General features: G+C 36.6%; 1 protein-coding gene across 1 annotated transcript in view; it reads left to right on the forward strand.

Annotated features, from left to right (window-relative positions):
• The window catches only part of COL24A1 (collagen type XXIV alpha 1 chain), a 373,554-nt gene that overhangs the window by 337,482 nt on the left and 15,697 nt on the right, over window positions 1-20,375 (forward strand). The window contains exons 55-57 of the mRNA XM_065907005.1: window positions 3,016-3,051; window positions 15,357-15,392; window positions 15,502-15,528. Of these exons, the coding sequence (XP_065763077.1) occupies window positions 3,016-3,051; window positions 15,357-15,392; window positions 15,502-15,528 (99 nt within the window). The remainder of the gene's footprint in view (window positions 1-3,015; window positions 3,052-15,356; window positions 15,393-15,501; window positions 15,529-20,375) is intronic.

Below are 20,375 nucleotides of genomic sequence, written 5' to 3' on the forward strand. Positions count from 1 at the left end.
TAAGGAAAATGGTATATCAGTATGATTTAGGCTGCAAGTAATAGGAACCCTAAATCAAACTGCCTTTAACAATAAGGAAACTTATATCTTACTATGGGAATCTGAGTTAGGAAGGGCTTCAGATTTGGTGTATTTGGTGACTTAACCTTGTTATCCGAGACCATTTCCACATCTCTATTCTGTCATCCTAAATGTTATCTTCATTATTAGATTTAGGGCAAATGACTACAATTTCTCAGTTATCACATCTATATATAATTATCCAAAGTGAAAAAGTGATCTATATCCCTGTCTTGGGAAAAATGAAACTTTTTAAGAATTCTCCCATATTTTTTTTTTTTCATGTCTTTTGATCAACCACACACCCATTCCTACCCCAGTGATTGGGAAGGAGGACAAAATTCCTTTTAGTCTTACTACTTGCTGTAAGAAATTGGAACCCTATTTCACCCAATTTTTAAAAAATCTCTGATGAACTTTTAAAAAAAGGGAAGAAAGAAAAGAAACAATTAAAAATCTTAGAAAAAATAGGAAGCTAAAGTATAGCTTAAGGATTGGGGAGACCTTTATTTGTTGTTCAGTGACTAAGCTGTGTCCCACTCTTGTGACCCCATGAGCTGCAGCTCAACAGGCTTCCCTGTCCTTCACTCTGCCCTGGGGTTTGCTCAAACTCATGTCCAATAAGTCAGTGATGCTATCTAACCTTCTCAACCTCTGCCACTTCATCTGAAAACTATGAAAGAACATAAAAATATTTGAATACTTTAAATTTTTTAAATTTTGTATGGGAAAAGATTCCATAAATAAAACCAATACAATTGGGAAAAAGTAATTGCAAAGCAAACAATGTATAATGGGTTAATATATAAGCTTTATAAATTGGTATGAAAAAGAAAACTTAGAGAAATGAACAAATCAAAAGGTCAGTAACTATCTGAAAAGGTACTCTCCTAACTTTTAGTCAGAGAAACTTAAATTGAAGTAATAATGAGATATTGCATCTAGTCTCTCAGAAAAGGCTGCAGGGAGAGTAGTATTTTTGTTAGAAATGTGAATTACAGCCTTTCTAAAAAGATATTTGTTAAAATAAATGTACATATATGCCATGACCAAGAAGTTCCACTTTGAGGAATTTGTCCCATAGAAATAAAAGTATTGAATACACTAAGGAAATTTAACAAAGATTGTTTTTCTTTCACAACACCATTTGTATTGGGGGGAAAAAAGTATGAAATAACATGAATGCTCATCTGTAGAAGAATGATTGAGTAAACTGTGATCTAGACACTGTGGAATATTATGGAACTATCAGAAAGAATTTATATCTAGTTTGACTGACTGTTGTTTCATGATGTATTATTTAGCATGAAATGTATCATGCATAAAAGAGTATATGATATCAGCATTATAAAATATGACCAATCACCCCATCCACATATAAACACATTTTTCAATATTTGATTAGAAAAAGAATATAGATTTTTACCAAGTCAATACTGGATTAGAGGTGGGAGAGAGTGTAAAAAGAAGTTCTGTAAAGCTACCTTAAAAATCAGCTTTTTAAAGTTGCTCTTGTTTAGTCACTAAGTCATGTCCAACTCTTTGCGACCCTATGAACTGTAGCCCACCAGACTCCTCTGTCCATGGAATTCTCCAGGCAAGAATACTGGAGTGGTTTTGTTGCCACTTCCTTCTCCAGAGGATCTTCTTGACCCAAGGACTGAACCTGGTTCACCTGCTTGGCAAGCAGATTCTCTACCACTGAGCCACCAGGGAAGCCCTTTTTAAAATTTAATACCTAGTTTAAAATGAATTAAAAACAGGATAGGAAACACAAAATAAGTAATATATTGTGATTAGATAATGAGATGGTATTTTTAGCCTGCAGGATTAACAAAAAGTGATAGTATATTAGAGCATGTGTCAGGGAAAAAAAATACATATACTCCTATATATTGCAAGTATAAATGTAATTTCAAAGAAGCTTTCTGAAGGACAATTTTTATTAAAACAAATTTTGAGTGCCAGGATATTCATCACGGTGTTGTCTATCATGACAAAAATTAGAAAAAGAAATATATAATAGGCAATTTATTTTAAATATTATTATAGGTTTTCAAATACTGGTAAACATTATAGTTATGTGGGAATTGTGGGTTGATACAGAGAAGCATTAATATTTTGAGGGTGCATATTCATGTTACAGAAAAGATGAATAGTATTATTTCATTTTTTAATGAAAAAATACATACACAATTTCCACAAGGATGACCACGAAAATAGTAACAGAAATAACAGTAGTTCCAGCAACAGCACATGCACATGGAGCATTTACTGAAATAAACCATGTTTTAGATCATAAAACAAATTTTATTACACTTAAAAGAGTAGAAGCCATATAAGGTATGTTCTCTGGCCATAATGGAATTAAACTAAGAATTAGTAAACTAGAAAGATAATAGGAAAAGCACCAAACATTGAAAAATAAACTTCACACTTATAAACAATTCATGGACCCGAGTGTCTCAAAGAAAGTTAGAAAATATTTTGAACTGAATGAAAGTATATACAACATTTCAAAATTTATAGGATGTAGCTCAGAAGGAGGATTTTAAAAAAGATGATAAAAGAGTAGAAGGAAACCACCCTGGAAGCAAGGTTTTAAAAGGCCGAGGGAAACAGATACAGAAGAATTTAATCTGTTAATTTCCTTTCTAAATTATTTTGCATTTGATTATCAGATCAGCTGCTTTGATTTGACTTAACTGAATGAATAAGTAGCATAACATCTCACTTTAAAGTAAGACTAGGAATAGCAAAACAGATATGATGAATCAGTACAGTGTATTTGTTTTTGTTTTGCTTCGCTTAACATAAGAAAACTAGAATTTATGTAAATTTAACTAAATAAGTCTTGCTAGATAAGGAAAAAAACCCCATAAATTATCATGTTTCTGTATACAGCCTCAAGTACATTTGATAAAAAATAAACTAACATTTTCTTTTGTCTTTCAGGGACCCAGAGGTGAAAAAGGCTTTAGAGGCGAAACTGTAAGTTTATCTAAATTTGTGGTTATAGTATCACTTGTCACTGTTTTAAGCTCCATGAGAGCAAGGACTTCTTTTGACTTTTTCATTATGACGTCTCTGATACTTGTGGAGTGAAAATAAAATTATAATTTTCAGGAAGTAGAGCTAACCTATATCGTGTATTGCAGTGAAACTTGGTAAGCCCTAATGTTTAAGAACCTGCCAGTCCCATTCTTTCCAAATCACTGGGTGAAATGGAATATTTTGCCTTGTCATGCATCAGAAGAGGAGGTGTAAGCTTTCTACACTGGTGCCAGAACAGGGGGACTTTTGAGGCACTTTAGATATATGCTACTAGATTCAGTCAGAACCCTAGAGGGCTGCAAAGCAGAAGCAGCTCATTAGTTGTATTATACTGGAATTCCATAACCGTCTGACAGGAAAACCGAAACGAACTTTTTGTTCAACCCAATATATTTCAGCCACCTGGAAACAATGGTGAGAGGATGGCAAAAGGTACACAGCATTTTCACACTAAGTGACTTACCCTGGCACTGTTCCTTACTTTTCTAGAATGTCAGTTCTTCCAAGTTAAAGAAGATGCTTTGTAAAGGGGCCACTTTACACCAGAACTTATTACAGCAGCAGCATAAACAGAGGACAGGCATGGAGTGAAGTGAGGGGTATTGAACCCAGGTACAGAAGGCACATAGCAATAAACTGGAAGATAGCAGTAAAGCCTTGCTTATAAGGTAATGAGATTATATAGTGACAGCTGAGATTTTTTGCTTTTCACCATAGGGGTATGCTTGGGGCTCAGACTAAGTAAACTATAGTTATATTAGTTTGCTGGAAAATGGAATTTATGTGATTTTTAGACAACTGAAGGATTCTCAAAGGGCATTAAAACAGATGTATTTAATTTGTCCCTTATATTTTCTCAGCAGACTTACTGTAGCAGGAAGCAAGGGTGTTCGTACACAGTGAAGCTATATACCCCAGGAGCAGTGGAAAGGAGAAAGAAAAAGCAAGGAGGCTTGACAGGCCATTTTCCATACCTGTCTCCAACTGCCTCCCTGATCTATTCTCTGCTATTACTGTGGTTAGAGCATAAGCTCTGTCAAGATTAGGATGCCTCGAGTACCTGTGACAGTGATTGTCATAGGCATTTCACGTGCAAAAAAATTCAGTGGCTCTGATGGATTACCGTATATATATATAGTCCAAATTCAGTGGACTAAGCCTGAAATCGCTGGTTGCACAATAGAGATATGGCATCTAGAATAAAGCAGATAATGATACCAGTCATTCCCAAAGGGGAACATGGACAAAATTAAAACACATTCAGAGAAGGATTTTCTCAGATTAGTGATGTAACAAGGAGCCCAGTCATTCCCCCTCCGTGTTCTCTTTGCTCTCTCTTCACTTCCTGGGTTTTGCACCTCCTTTGTCTTGCCCAATTCTTTACCCCTGTAGTTCCTACTCATCTTCAGGTTGCAATTTAATTTGCTGGAGGTAGATTTGCTGATTTTAGCCTCACCCAGTCGCCACTCATGGACATAAAGTTAGTCCCTAGGACCTAGTGCAATGCCTGGCAACTGTTCGTCAGTGCTTACTTAAATGTTCTCTTAGAGAGGATCTTCCAATCCAGCCCTATGTAAAACAGCAATGCCTCCACCTGCCTGAGATTCCTTATCTTTCCTTAACCTGTCGCCTTAAAACCTGACATACTACATATCTATTTCATTTTCTGCTTATTACATTTCCCCTCCCTAGAATACAGATGAGGGGAGATACAATATTTGAATTTTAAATATTTGAAAGGAAGAGAGAATACATAGAATGAGTAACTCTAGAGGATAAAATTTAAATGATTTATTTATTGAATTTCCAATGTCTGTGTTAAGCTCTCTGAGAGACAGTGAGTTCCCTGAGGCACGAAGTGTATTTGATACCATCTAATTCCCAGTGTGTTATAATACCCAGCACATAATTATCACAAAGTAGATACAGATTGAGTAATGAATGGAATGCTGGAGTGAATTTCAGCTCAGTATAATATTGAGCTGCTTTAAAACAAGATGGTTTTGTGAAATAGTGACTGTGTCACAAGCAGTCTAACGACTGTCTCTCTGAGTTTCCCGCACTGGTATTCCTGCACTGAGTATGGAATTAGAATACATACCTTTAAACTCCCTTCCAGCTCTCAGTCTACAATTCTAACAAAAAGAAAATTAATAAGCCCTTCATATAGCCCATGTTAGTTCCAGTCAGATCAGATTTCTATTCTGAATCCTTCCACTTCATTCTTCATCACTGGCACCCTTATCCACATCTCCATAGTGTCTCCCCTGGACTCCTGGCTTCTTTCCTCTCCCTCCAGTTTTCTTCACTATAATACATTCTCTACATAGCAGTTAGAGTGATATCATTAAAGCATAAATCAGACTATATCAGTTCCCTTTTAAAACCTCCTTGTTACTCTTCCTTGTACTAGAATAAATCTAAATTCCTCACTGTGGCTTACAGTACCCTGCATGAACTAGACCCTACTTGCCTCTCCCAACTCAAGATGCACCACTTTCTCCTTACCAACTCTACTGACCTTATCTCTGTTCTTTGGAACATGCTTGCTTTTTATCTAGAGAATTCTTTCACCTGCTCTTTAAATGACTGTTTCTTATCTCACTATTCAGGTCTGTGTTCAAATATCATCTTAGAGAAGCCTTTCATGGCCATGTGGTCTTGTTACTACTGGTAATTCTATTTCACAATATTCCTATTTTGTTTTATTGATAGCAGTTAGTGCTATTTGATAGTATTCATTTTCTATCTCCTCTGCTAGAATATAAACTTCTTGAGAGCAGAGAACTTTGATACACTGGTTATCAGTGTCCAGAATAAAACCTACCACATAGTAGATAGTGTTTGAGAAATTAACTGATAAATAAATAAATGCTGTTCCCTGAAATTAAAAAGTGGAGATTTCTTAAAAAACTGGAAATAGAACTGCCATATGACCCAGCAATCCCACTCCTGGGCATACACACCGAGGAAACCAGATCTGAAGGAAACACGTGCACCCCAATGTTCATCGCAGCACTGTTTATAATAGCCAGGACATGGAAGCAACCTAGATGCCCATCAGCAGACGAATGGATAAGGAAGCTATGGTACATATACACCATGGAATATTACTCAGCCATTAAAAAGAATTCATTTGAATCAGTTCTAATGAGATGGATGAAACTGGAGCCCATTATACAGAGTGAAGTAAGCCAGAAAGATGAAGACCAATACAGTATACTAACATATATATATATGGAATTTAGAAAGATGGTAACGATAACCCTATATGCAAAACAGAAAAAGAGACACAGATATACAGAACAGAATTTTGGACTCTGTGGGAGAAGGCGAGGGTGGGATGTTTCGAGAGAACAGCATCAAAACATGTATATTATCTGGGTGAAACAGATCACCAGCCCAGGTGGGATGCATGAGACAAGTGCTCGGGCCTGGTGCACTGGGAAGACCCAGAGGGATCGGGTGGAGAGGGAGGGGGGAGAGGGGATTGGGATGGGGAATACATGCAAATCCATGGCTGATTCATGTCAATGTATGACAAAAACCACTACAATATTGTAAAGTAATTAGCCTCCAACTAATAAAAATAAATGGAAAAAAAAAAGTTAATAACTACTTCCAGGTCTAGCTGGTAAAGTAACATTTCCTGAATTAACATACTTCTTAATCTTTTGCTCTGTGGGTTACCATGCGTGTGTATGTGCTAAGTCGCTTCAGTCATGTCCATCTCTTTTCAATCCTATGAACTGTAGCCTAGCAGGCTCCTCTGTCCATGGGATTCTCCAGGCAAGAATACTGGAGTAGGTTGCCATTTCCTTCTCCAGGGGATCTTCCCGACCCAGGAACTGAACCACATCTCCTACATTGGCAGGCAGATTCTTTACCACTAGCACCACATAGGAAGCCTGTGGTTGCCATAGTTCTCTTCAGAAACAGTATAAACTCAGTCCCAAAGTGGGGGACACAGTGTAGGTAGTAAAATTAGCTACTGAAAAATAGGGTTAATTGGCACATTGGAATTATTATTCTGTTTTCATTGTTGAATAAACTAGTATTAAATATCTTTTCATCACCTCTTTTCCTTTGATTCCATTGTGATTTAAGGAGCTTTATAGAAGTAATCTTTTAATTCCTAGAGACCATCTGCAATTAAATTAATACATAAAACTTTTAGTTAAACCCTTTTCTGCTTTCATCCTATGGAAAAACTTAGTTACATGTCTTATACTCTCATTAGGACTTTTTCAGTATATGCTGTAGATTTGTTTTCTTAAAGAGAATGCTTTAAATAATTGACTTTCTAAAGATTCCTAATGAGCCACTGTGTTTCAGAATGTAATACCATCAAGGGGTTCAGCCTCAAATAATACTAGTACATGGAGCATTTGGGGAATGAATTTCATTAACCAAGACCTATTTTATTGGGACAAATATGACATTCTTTGTACAAAGATCAGAATCACAACAGTCTATTGGCTTTATAAATCTTATTTTTAGTTAAGCTGGTATAAGAATTTATAAAGTTATGCTGTTCTTACCAAGTCTTGTACCAAGACCAAATCATGATTCAGTGCCTTTAAAAAAGATGTGGGGAGCTCATTACACAACATATGAAAAGTATACCTATTAGTGTGAATTTGGGTTTCCTGGTTAGGAAGCTTTATATCTTCCACAGTTTAACATTGTTAACTATAGTAATGACCCCAAATAAGCCCTACACCACTAAGAGAACTATTTCTATATTCCTTTACATGAAAGACTTACTTTTCTATTCTATATTTGTCCCATGTCTGTTTCCCTGTGGACTGTTTTAAGAATAAGTCCCTGGATTCATAAATACATGCTCAACTGAGTCAGAGTTTGATGACATCCTGAGAAAACTCCCTAGTGGGTAGCACTACAACCCCCCTCTCTCCTTCTTCAGAACTATCATGTTAATAGCAAATTAATCCTGAAAGCTTATAAAAATCTCTTGATTTTCATGAGAGCCTCAAACACATTTAGAACATGATTGAGTAATATTTGATAAGTAATGCAAAGAGGATTGCTGGAAATATTGGGATAAATTATTTTAAAAGTTTAACTCATACTAGAAGTAATATACTAGTGTCAGTCATCCAAAAACAATTTTGATGAAATATCACAATCTGAAACATTTGACTTAAAGCCACAGAAGTAGAAAAAAATGAAAAGCATCCAGCATGAATTTTTAGATTAGCTGCTTCATTTTCATATTGTATTGTTTAATGAAAATTAGCAAAATCTTGGAGAGTTTGATTAACACTTTTTCAAATATTAAGTCTAAATATTTCACAATTCTTGATTAGCAGAATTATCTTTCCCCCAGTTTGAAAAACAAGAGGATGTTTTAAGTATTATAAGGAAAAAACTAAGTTATGGGGAAATATGTCCTAAACATTAAAAAATTAAGAATTTGAGCATTGTTGATCCTCAGTTGCACAGTGGTGTCCAACTCTTTGTGACCCCGTGAACTGCAGCATGCCAGGCTTCCCTGTCCATCACCAACTCCCAGGGCTTGCTCAAACTCATATCCATTGAATCAGCGATGCCATCCAACCATCTCTTCATCTATGGTCCCCTTCTCCTCCTGCCTTCAATCTTTCCCAGTCTCAGGGTCTTTTCTAATAAGTCAGCTCTTCACATTAAGTGGCCAAAGTATTGAAGCTTCAGTTCAGCATCAGTCCTTCCAATGAATATTCAGGATTGATTTCCTTCAGGATTGGCTTGTTTGATCTCCTTGAAGTCCATGGAACTCTCAAGAATCTTCTCCAACACCACAGTTCAAAAGCATCAGTTCTTCAGCACTCAGCCTTCTTTATATGGTCCAATCTCACATCCATACGTGACTACTGGAAAAATCATAGCTTTGAGTGTACAGACCTTTGTTGGCAAAGTAATGTCTGTTTTTTAATATGTTGTCTAGGTTTTTCATACCTTTTCTTCCAAGGAGCAAGCATCTTTTAATTTCATGGCTGCAGTCACCATCTGTAGTGATTTTGGAGCCCCAAAAAATAAAGTCTGTCACTATTTCCATTGTTTCCCCATCTTTATTTGCCATGAAGTGATGGGACCAGATGCCATGATCTTCATTTTTTGAATGTTGAGTTTTAAGTGAGCTTTTCCACTCTCCTCTTTTACCTTCATCAAGAGGCTCTTTAATTTCTCTTTGCTTTCTGCTGTAAGAGTGGAGTCATCTGCATATCTATGTATTGCTATTTCTCACGGCAGTCTTGATTCCAGCTTGTGTTTCATCCAGCCCAGCATTTCACATGATGTACTCTGCATATAAAGTTAAATAAGAAGGGTGACAATATACAGCCTTGACATATTCCTTTCCCAATTTTGAACCAGTCCATTGTTCCATGTCTGGTTTTAACTGTTGCTTCTTGACCTGTATACAGGCTTCTCAGGAGGCAGATAAAGTAGTCTGGTATTCTCATCTCTTCCAGTTTGTTGTGATCCACACAGTCAAAGACTTTAGCGTAGTCAATGAAGCAGACATGAGATGTTTTTCTGAAACTGTCTTGCTTTTTCTGTGATCCAACAGATATTGGCAATTTGATCTCTGGTTCCTCTGACTTTTCTAAATCCAGCTTGAACATCTGCAAGTTCTCAGTTCAGGGTTCACATACTGTTGAAGCCTAACTTGAAGGATTTTGAGCATTACTTTGCTAGTGTGTGAGATGAGTACAACTGTATGGTAGTTTAAGCATTCTTTGGTGTTGCCTTTCTTTGGGATTGGAATGAAAACTGACTTTTTCTAGTCCTGTGGCCACTGCTGAGTTTTCCAAATTTGCTGGCATATTGAGTACAGAACTTTCACAGAATCATATTTTAGGATTTGAAATAGCTCAGCTGAAATTCCATCACCTTCACTAGCTTTTTTCTGCAATGATGCTTCCTAAGGCCCACTTGACTTCGCATTCCAGGATGCCTGGCTCTAGGTGAGTGAGCACACCATCATATTTATCTGGGTCATTAGGATCTCTTTTGTATAGTTCTTCTGTGTATTCTTGCCACCTCTTCTTAATATCTTCTGCTTGTGTTAGGTCTATATTATTTCTGTCCTTTATTGTGCCCATATTTGCATGAAATGTTCCCTTGGTATCTCTAATTTTCTTGAAGAGATCTCTAGTCTTTCATGTTCTATTGTTTTCCTCTATTTCTTTGCATTGATCATTTAGGAAGGCTTTCTTATCTCTCCTGTTCTTTGCAACTCTGCATTCAGATCACTATATCTTTCATTTTCTTCTTTGCCTTTTGCTTCTCTTCTTTTCTCAGCTATTTGTAAGGCCTCCTCAGATAACCATTTTCCCTTTTTGCATTACTTCTCTTGGGGATGGTTGCAATCACTGCCTACTGTACAGTGTTATGAGCCTCTGTCCATACTTCTTCAGGCACTCTATCAGATCTAATCCCTTGAATCTGTGACTTCTACTGTATAATCATAAGGGATTTGATTTAGGTCATACCTGAATGGTCTAGTGGTTTTCCCTACTTTTTTAAATTTAAGTCTGAATTTGGCAATAAGGAGTTCATGATCTGAGCCACAGTCAGCTCCTGGTCTTGTTTTGGTTAACTATATTGAGCTTCTCCATCTTCGGCTGCCAAAAAACATAGTCAGTCTGATTTCTGTCTTGACCATCTTTTGATGTCTGTGTGTATAGTCGTATCTTGTATTGGAATATGTTTGCCATGACCAGTGCGTTCTCTTGGCAAAACTGTCAGCCTTTGCCCTGCTTCATTTTGTAGTCCAAGGCCAAACCTGCCTTATGTTTGAAGCATATACAATATATGGTTCTTTTTAAAATTCATAGAATGATAATTTATTCAAATGAAAAATTATCAGACTCTTTTAATTCAAGTACACACTCTCCTTACATTCACACAGATGTCAAAATTAAAGTTCTCAATTTGTATACATATATGACCTTCTTTCTCCTGATAGAAAACATTAAGAATAAAATTGATAAAAAGCTTGAAAAATCACAATTCTAAAGTGAATCTTGGAGATTATCTTTACCAAACCTATTATGTTACAGTTGAGATATTCTAGATCCAAATGTACAACAACTCCTTCAAGAGCATACTGTTAATTAGGTACGTAGATAAGACCAGAGCTCAGTTCTCCCAAATCCCGTGCTTTTCATAGTACCTCTCAGAAAATAAGGGTCAGGGGCAGCTTGCATAAGGAAAATGGTATGTATACACCTCCCACCTACATTAAGAGTAGCCTGGCCACCCACATACAGATTCCATATGAATGGACTATGTATTATAATTCACTCATTCCATCTTAATTACACTGCCGTCTAATAATTGTTGTGGTTTAGTCGCTAAGTCCTGTCCAACTCTTTTGCAACTCCACAGACAGTAGCCCCCTAGGTGCCTCTGTCCATAGGATTTCCCAGGCAAGAATACTGGAGTGGGTTGCCATTTCCTTCTCCAACTGTCTAATAGTCTTATTTAATATTTCTAAACTCCTAATTAACCCCACTAAACCAGTGGTTCTCAACCAGGAACCATATTGCACCCCTACCCATGAGACATTTGGCAATGTGTGGAGACATTTTTGTTACAACTGCAGAAAAGAGAGAGTTGCAAGTGGTGTCTATTGTATGGAGACTACTGATGCTGCTAAACATCCTATCAGTCGGGTTTCTGTATTTAAATTAGGAAAGGGAAGCTCTCTCTACCTAGACCAGCCTAAAGGAAAGATGATCCTGAAACAAAATCAAGACTGCATTTTCATAAAGGCAAAATCTAACTTGCTGAGGTTTAAGGACATACACTTACCAGTATTTTTCAAGTTTAATGAAAAAGAATGTTACTTTTGAAGGATCATATGGGATTAAATGGAGAGGGAATTTATTTTCAAAGGTAGTGCTTTCGCTATAGCCAAATAACGTCCATAATTATTCACATTATTTGATTTCTCATAGGAAATTAACATAGACAATTGTAGTTTTATTATAAACTGTATGATAACCTTCTTTACATACTTATTTACATAATATCTAGAGAAAGTGAGTCACTTTTCCTTAGTAGTGGGTTAGGTAAAAGAATGAAATAAACTAATAAATATTTTATTGTTGGAATAATAATTTGTTTTACTTGGCCTTATTCTGTGCACTTATTCATTGGGGTTGTCCTGCCCTGTCTTGTTTAGTTTGAATTTATTTCATTTTGTCATATTTGTGGTGATCTGACTTGTTCTAGATAACAAGCTCAGTAAAAATATTTTCTTCTTTCTATGACAAAAAGCTTTTTCAAAGATAAGATAGATATTTTGTACTAAACCTTCAGTGCAATTTTCCAAATGTCAGAAATATGCTAAGTAGGGTAAAAAGTTTATTTTTACAATGTTGATCCAAAATGGAGAAACTTACACAGCCAGCTTCACTCTGAGCCTCTGTATATTTAAAAGGCTATGTGCAACATAAAACTTCTCTAACTTATCATGCAGCTTCTGGGGTAAAAGTTTTATGCATTTTCTGCTTTAAATTGTAATCATAAACCATGCAAACTAAGAAATGTCCAACAGACATGGTGTTGGAGTCCTCTATCCTTTTTAAGTTACTACGCGTTCTTTGTTCTTCTTGTCACAGTATATTTAGAATTGACCGCTTTGGCATAAAAGATACTTAATCAAGCATAGTATCAAGATTATCCAAAACTCAGTTGAGGATAAATTTTGCTTTGTCATCTTTTAACCATAACCTGAATTTGAATCAATGTAGTTTTAACATTCAGTTGACCATCAAGTAAGTTAAATTTTGAGCGTTCTTTACAGTGATTACTATTGTTCATTTTGAAAAATGTCAGCATAACTTTTCATATTTTACTATATACCAAACTATATTAGTTTAGAAAATAGAATAGTTAAATGTTTAACTGTTTTTAATTTCTAAACTAATACTAGTTAATTTTAACATCATTCATTTGTTAACTATCTTTGAATACCTGCTGTGTATCAGGCAGTGTTCCTGTTCTAGAAAATTAAAGGGTGGTCACCTCTTGATGAAAGTGAAAGAGGAGAGTGGAAAAGTTGTCTTAAAGCTCAACATTCAGAAAACTAAGATCATGGCATCTGGTCCCATCACTTCATGGGAAATAGATGGGGAAATAGTGGAAGCAGTGTCAGACTTTATTTTTCTGGGCTCCAAAATCACTGCAGATGGCGATTGCAGCCATGAAATTAAAAGACGCTTACTTCTTGGAAGGAAAGTTATGACCAACCTAGATAGCATATTTAAAAGCAGAGACATTGCTTTGCCAACAAAGGCCCGTCTAGTCAAGGCTATGGTTTTTCCATTGATCATGTATGGATGTGAGAGTTGGACTGTAAAGAAAGCTGAGCGCCGAAAAATTGATGTTTTTGAACTATGGTGTTAGAGAAGACTCTTGAGAATCCCATGGATTGCAAGGAGATGGACCAGTCCATCCTAAAGGAGATCAGTCCTGGGTGTTCATTGGAAGGACTGATGCTGAAGCTGAAACTCCAATACTTTGGCCACCTAATGCAAAGAGTTAACTCATTGTAAAAGACCCTGATGCTGGGAGGGATTGGGGGCAGGAGGAGAAGTGGACAGAGGATGAGATGGCTGGATGGCATCACCGAAAGCTGAGCATAGAAGAATTGATACTTTTGAACTGTGGTAGTCCCTTGGGCTGAACTGAACTGAAGACACTTTTAAAGGTCCACAGGAATGCCTAAGTGGTTAGTTGAATAGGAGGAAAGTGTCAAGGTGGGTAGAGAGTTTTAAGCAAGTATTGGAAGAGGAATGCGGATTAAATAGAAAAGGGAAGTAGGAGCATTCCTGATCAAGGAAGTAGTATATGCAAAAGAATGCATGTGTGATAGAACTTGGATTATTCAGAGATCCACAAGTAGTTGGTTATAGATGGAATGAAGGATGTGTTGAGGAGAGTAAGTGGAAATAAGTTCCAGAAAAAATAAGTTCTTGAAAAGGCAGGGGTGCACATTGACTACGAACATGTACTTTTGTATTTAACTGATAAGAAATTTATACTTTATTCACTAAGTAGTAAAAAGCCATTGGATGATTTTAATTAAACAATGATATATTTAGATTTCTATTTTATAAGTAGAATGTAGTTAGCATAGTAGAAAGGAAAAAGTCAAGAAGTCAAACTAGTCACATGATCTTAGCTAGGGCTTCTATAACTAATTGCCATGGGCTAGATGGCTTAAACAACAAATGTTATTTTTCACTGTTCTGGAGACTGGGAGATCCAAGATCACGGTGCTAACAGATTCAATGTCTAATGAAGGTTCTCCACCTGGTTTGCAGATAGCTGCCTTCTTACTGCAGCCTCACATGTAGAGAAAGATCATCTCTCCATTTTCTCTCTTTATAAGGGCACTGCAATTCATAGAGGCTCCACATGATTTAACTAGCTCCAAAAGACCCCTACCTTTAAATATCATCACATTGGAGACTAGGGCTTCAGTATATGAATGTAGGAGGGGACACAACATAGTCCATAGTGTGATCAGCACTAAACCAGGACATTTACTGTAAGGATGGAGTAGTAGTCTTTGGGAAAGATTTGGGGGTCAGATCAAGAATAGTGGGTTATAGTTAGATGTTGAAGGAAAAAGAGATGTCTAAGGATACAGGACTTCTTGGTGGCTCAGACAGTAAACAATCTGCCTGCAATGCAGGAGACCCAGGTTCAATTCCTGGGTTGGGAAGATCCCCTGGAGAAGGGAATGACTAACCACTCCAGTATTCTTGTCTGGAGAATTCCATTGACAGATGAGCCTGGTGGGCTATAGTCCATGGGGTCGCAAAGAGTCAGACATGACTGAACGACTAACACTTTCACTTTTTCACAAGAACATTGAAGTTCCTTTTTTTTTTTTTTTACCATTAGGTGAATGGTAGATAGAAATAACAGGGGAAGCATAGTTGTAATTAATATTTTTAAATTTTACATTTCTCAGTTTAAAATTAGTAAGTTTGGTTTCTAGTAGTATCAACAAAACATGAGAGTATATATACAGCTTGTTCATGAATGTGGGTGATAGCTGAATTCAAGAACATAGAACCTCAAAATACTAAAATAACTTTGAATCTTATCACTTGCCTCGTACAAAAAGGTAATGATAGCAGTTGAATCTTAGTAGTTTTGTTTATACCAAACCAAAATTATAATGCATACATACTGTGTTTTGTCTCCATTTCTCCTAGGGTCCCCAAGGACCAAGAGGTCAACCAGGGCCTCCAGTGAGTTTATTTACATGTATATCTGTTTACCGTTGATGCTTATGTGCCCGTTTGGTTTGAGATATCTACTAAGTACTTATTTTTTTTTTTTTTTTTTTTTGTATTATAGGGTCCACCTGGAGCACCGGGCCCAAGAGTAAGTCTTCTTGATTTTGTTTGTTTTACCTTAGTATAATTTTTTTAAGGTTCTTCTATTAACTCTCTGTTAAAGGTATCACTTTTGCCTACCTCTGTTCTTTTTGTTAATCTGATATAGAGTCTTTGCAACTCTAATAGAACTTTAAATCTGGGCTTCAGACTTTTTGTCTATAACATAGGATGGTATATCTTACTTTTTTGGATGGATTTGAGTTTTAAACAAGTAAAGTGCTCAGCACAATGTCTGACACAATTTATACTCACAAAATAAGAACTCCCTCCATTTCCTCCAGTTTCAGAATCCTCGCTCTCCTTCTTCAAATGTTCTTTTTTTGCCAACCAGAGTTCTCCACATTTTTAAGCTTTACATGAACGCTTCTCAGCTGTTGGTGGCTGTGGAAGCCCTCGGACTTATGTATCAGTATTTGCTCGTGATTTTTTATAACCCCAAACTTGCTATTCCTATCTTTGAGGCAATACTTCTGTTGATTCATTATCAGCTATCATCTCCTGGCCTCAGTGTTTCAGATTTATTTCTGTTATGTGTTGTATGCACTGTCATACTTGGTGATATCTTTGTTTTCCCACTTATTACAAGAGGTCTCCTATCTTCAACCTCACCCATGCCCCATTCCTACAGAATTCTGGTCAAATGCAGCAGTCTTTTGTCTGATTTCCTGCCTAACCAAGATTCACTAATGGCTACACAGTTCAGACAAATGGCCAGTCCCATGCCTTCCAAGTCTTGCTTACATGCTTCTCTGCTTTGGATCTTTGAAATTTATGGCTGGTGGATCACTGCAGTTCACTCCCAGCAGGTCAGGAACTCTTCGTTCCCCTCAGCTTTTCATCAGGACAAGGAAAAGCTTTCAAGCAAAGTGCCACAGGAAGATTGTCTCCTTGGAAACAAGAGATCTATTTCTCTAAGATTCTTTTAAAAAATCATTCCCCCTTTCTGTCTGATGGGGATTGAAACCTTACTTTGGATGAACATCAGTGCAAATGTCTTTTTTTAAAAAATCTTTACTTCCACTTCTCTATTCTTCCTTTCTTCCTCGATCGTCACAATGCATGGGTTAGAAAAGCTCTGATCAGTTGCCTTCTCACTTTATAATGACTTTGATATATCATAGGGGCCTTTCTAATAAAGAACAAATTGTAGAAAGATCATACATCATTGGTAAATTAAACGTGTTTAGTGAAAATGTTTACATTAAAGTGCCAGATTTGGGGTCACCATTTCCCTCTCCCACTTGGAAAATTCATGAGTTCCTATACAGCCAAAATGAATTAGGACTTGTGAGAGATTTTTGCTCTGAGAAAAATGTGGATAAGAATATGTAACTTGGAGGAATTAGTAAGAGTATTAAATGAAAAAAAATGTGTGCTATATACTGTGTTTTTACCTTAGCTTTGGTTTTATCTCCAAGAAATCATGCCAAATCCAATATCATGAAGCATTTCCCATATATTTTCTTCTAAGAGTTTTAGCTCTTACCTTTAATTATCTGACCCATTTTGAGTTAATTTTTGTTTATAAGTAAGAGTCTAACTTCATTGGGTTTCATGAGGATATGAAAATTTCCCAGCACTATTTGTTGACAGACTGTTCTTTATAGGGAATGGCCTTGACACCTTTCTCAAAAACTATTTAACCATATGTGTAAGTGTTTATTCCTGCACTCTATTCCACTGGTCTATGTGTCTATCTGTATGCCAGTACCACACTGTTTTGATTATTGTTAACTTTGTAGAAAGTTTTGAAATTGAACTACGAAACCCCCAACTTTGTTGTCCCTCTTCAAAATTGTTTGGGATATATACTCTATTTTATAGTTACTAGTATAGTTATCTTTACCAGTGATATTTATTTCTTCATGTGGATTCAAACTTCTGTCTTGTATCCTTTATTTCTGTCCAAAGGACTCTCTTTATTGTTTTTTCTAGGAAGGCTTTTCTAGTGATAAATTACCTCGGCGCTTGTTTATATGGGCATGTCTTAATTTTTCCTTCATCTTGAAGGATAGTTTTACTGGATATAGAATTCTTGGTTGACAGTCTTTTTCTTTCAGCACTCCAAATATGTCATCCTACTGCCTTCTCACCTTTATGGTTTTTGATGAAAAATCCCATCCCCTGGATATGATGAGTCTCTTCTCTCTGCATTCAAGATTCTCTGTTTTTAGCTTTCAACAGTTTGATTATGAGGTCTTTAGGGGAATTCATTGAGCTTCTTGGATGCAGAGATTAATATTTTTCATCAAATCTGGGACATTTTCAGCAATTATTTCTTGAAATATTCTTTCTGCCCCCTTTTTTCTGAGACTCCCATCATGCATACATTGGTATATTTTATGGTGTCTGTAGGTCTATGAGTCTATTCATTTTCTGTGTTAATTTTTCTTTTTACTCCTCTGACTGGATAATCTCAATAAACTGTTTTCAAGCTCACTGATTCTTTGTTGTCTACTGAAATCTACAGTTGAGCCTCTCAAGTAAATTTTGATTTCAGTTACTATTAACTTTCTTTTTTTTTTTTTTTTAAATATTATTTTATTAGTTGGAGGCCAATCACTTTACAACATTTCAGTGGGTTTTGTCATACATTGACATGAATCAGCCATATAGTTACACGTATTCCCCATCCCGATCCCCCCTCCCACCTCCCTCCCCACCCGACTCCTCAGGGTCCTCCCAGTGCACCAGGCAAGAGCACCTGACTCATGCATCCCACCTGGGCTGGTGGTCCGTTTCACCATAGATAGTATACATGCTGTTCTTTCAAAACATCCCACCCTCACGTTCTCCCCCAGAGTTCAAAAGTCTGTTCTGTACTTCTGTGTCTCTTTTTCTGTTTTGCATATAGGGTTATCGCCACCATCTATCTAAATTCCGTATATATGTGTTAGTATACTGTAATGTTCTTTATCTTTCTGGCTTACTTCACTCTGTATAATGGGCTCCAGTTTCATCCATCTCATTAGAACTGATTCAAATGAATTCTTTTTAACGGCTGAGTAATATTCCATGGTGTATATGTACCACAGCTTCCTTATCCATTCATCTGTTGATGGGCATCTGGGTTGCTTCCATGTCCTGGCTATTATAAACAGTGCTGCGATGAACATTGGGGTGCACGTGTCTCTTTCAGATCTGGATTCCTCAGTGTGTATGCCTAGAAGTGGTATTGCTGGGTCATATGGCAGTTCTATTTCCAGTTTTTTAAGAAATCTCCACACTGTTTTCCATAGTGGCTGTACTAGTTTGCATTCCCACCAACAGTGTAAGAGGGTTCCCTTTTCTCCACACCCTCTCCAGCATTTATTGCTTGTAGACTTTTGGATAGCAGCCATCCTGACTGGCGTGTAATGGTACCTCATTGTGGTTTTGATTTGCATTTCTCTGATGATGAGTGATGTTGAGCATCTTTTCATGTGTTTGTTAGCCATCTGTATGTCTTCTTTGGAGAAATGTCTGTTTAGTTCTTTGGCCCATTTTTTGATTGGGTCGTTTATTTTTCTGGAATTGAGCTTCAGGAGTTGCTTGTATATTTTTGAGATTAATCCTTTGTCTGTTTCCTCATTTGTTATTATTTTCTCCCAATCTGAGGGCTGTCTTTTCACCTTACTTATAGTTTCCTTTGTTGTGCAAAAGCTTTTAATTTTCATTAGGTCCCATTTGTTTATTTTTGCTTTTATTTCCAATATTCTGGGAGGTGTGTCATAGAAGATCTTGCTGTGATTTATGTCGGAGAGTGTTTTGCCTATGTTCTCCTCTAGGAGTTTTATAGTTTCTGGTCTTACATTTAGATCTTTAATCCATTTTGAGTTTATTTTTGTGTATGGTGTTAGGAAGTGTTCTAGTTTCATTCTTTTACAAGTGGTTGACCAGTTTTCCCAGCACCACTTGTTAAAGAGATTGTCTTTTTTCCATTGTATATCCTTGCCTCCTTTGTCAAAGATGAGGTGTCCATAGGTTCGTGGATTTATCTCTGGGCTTTCTATTCTGTTCCATTAACTTTCAACTGCAAAATTTGTACTTGGTTCTTTTCTATAATTTCTATCTCCTTACATTTTTTATTTGGTAAGACATTTTTTCTTGCTTTAGTTCTGTAGACATGATTTCCTTTAATTCTTTGAATATATCTAAAATAGCTAATCAAAGTTTTGTCTACTACATTCAACACGTGGGCTTCCACAGGTACAATTTCCATTGATTGCTTGATTTTTCCCATGTATAGTAGTCACACTTTAATGTTACTAGGCATGGTCTGTCACTTTTTCTTGAAAACTGGACATTTTAAATAATATAGAGTGGCATCTCTGAAAGTCAAATTCTTCACCCCAACCTTAGTGTTTAGTATTGTTATTTGTTGTTTTTGTTATTTAGTGACTTTTCCTAATAAAGTCTGTACTCTTTGACATATGGGAACACTGAAGTCTCTACTCAGTTAGTTTAGTGGTCAGCTAAGGATTGAAGAAGAGGTTTCCTTAAATGCCAGAACCAATGTTTCCCAGTTTTTGCCAAGGGTCTCTATGAGCATGTTGGAGCATCCCTTCAGTTCTCAGCCAATTGACAACTGTACCCAAGTCTTAACATTCTATTTTCACAGAACCTGAAGATGAGCCAGAGGAGAGAGCTTAGGACTGTCTTCTGTTTTTCTGATCATGTGCCCAGCCTTAATGCATTTCCAGGAATATGTCAGACCAGAGCATTTCAGAATTTCTAAGGACATCTCATTCCCTGATTTTTGCCTGTTTGCCCCAACTGTTTTCCAGTGTTTCCAGCAGCCACAAGCTAAACAATTTCATCTAAATTTTTTTTAAATATTCCTTAGGAAAGACT

The sequence above is a fragment of the Muntiacus reevesi genome, chromosome 1 (genome assembly GCF_963930625.1).
Source record: "Muntiacus reevesi chromosome 1, mMunRee1.1, whole genome shotgun sequence".
Classification (NCBI taxonomy): Eukaryota; Metazoa; Chordata; class Mammalia; order Artiodactyla; family Cervidae; genus Muntiacus; species Muntiacus reevesi.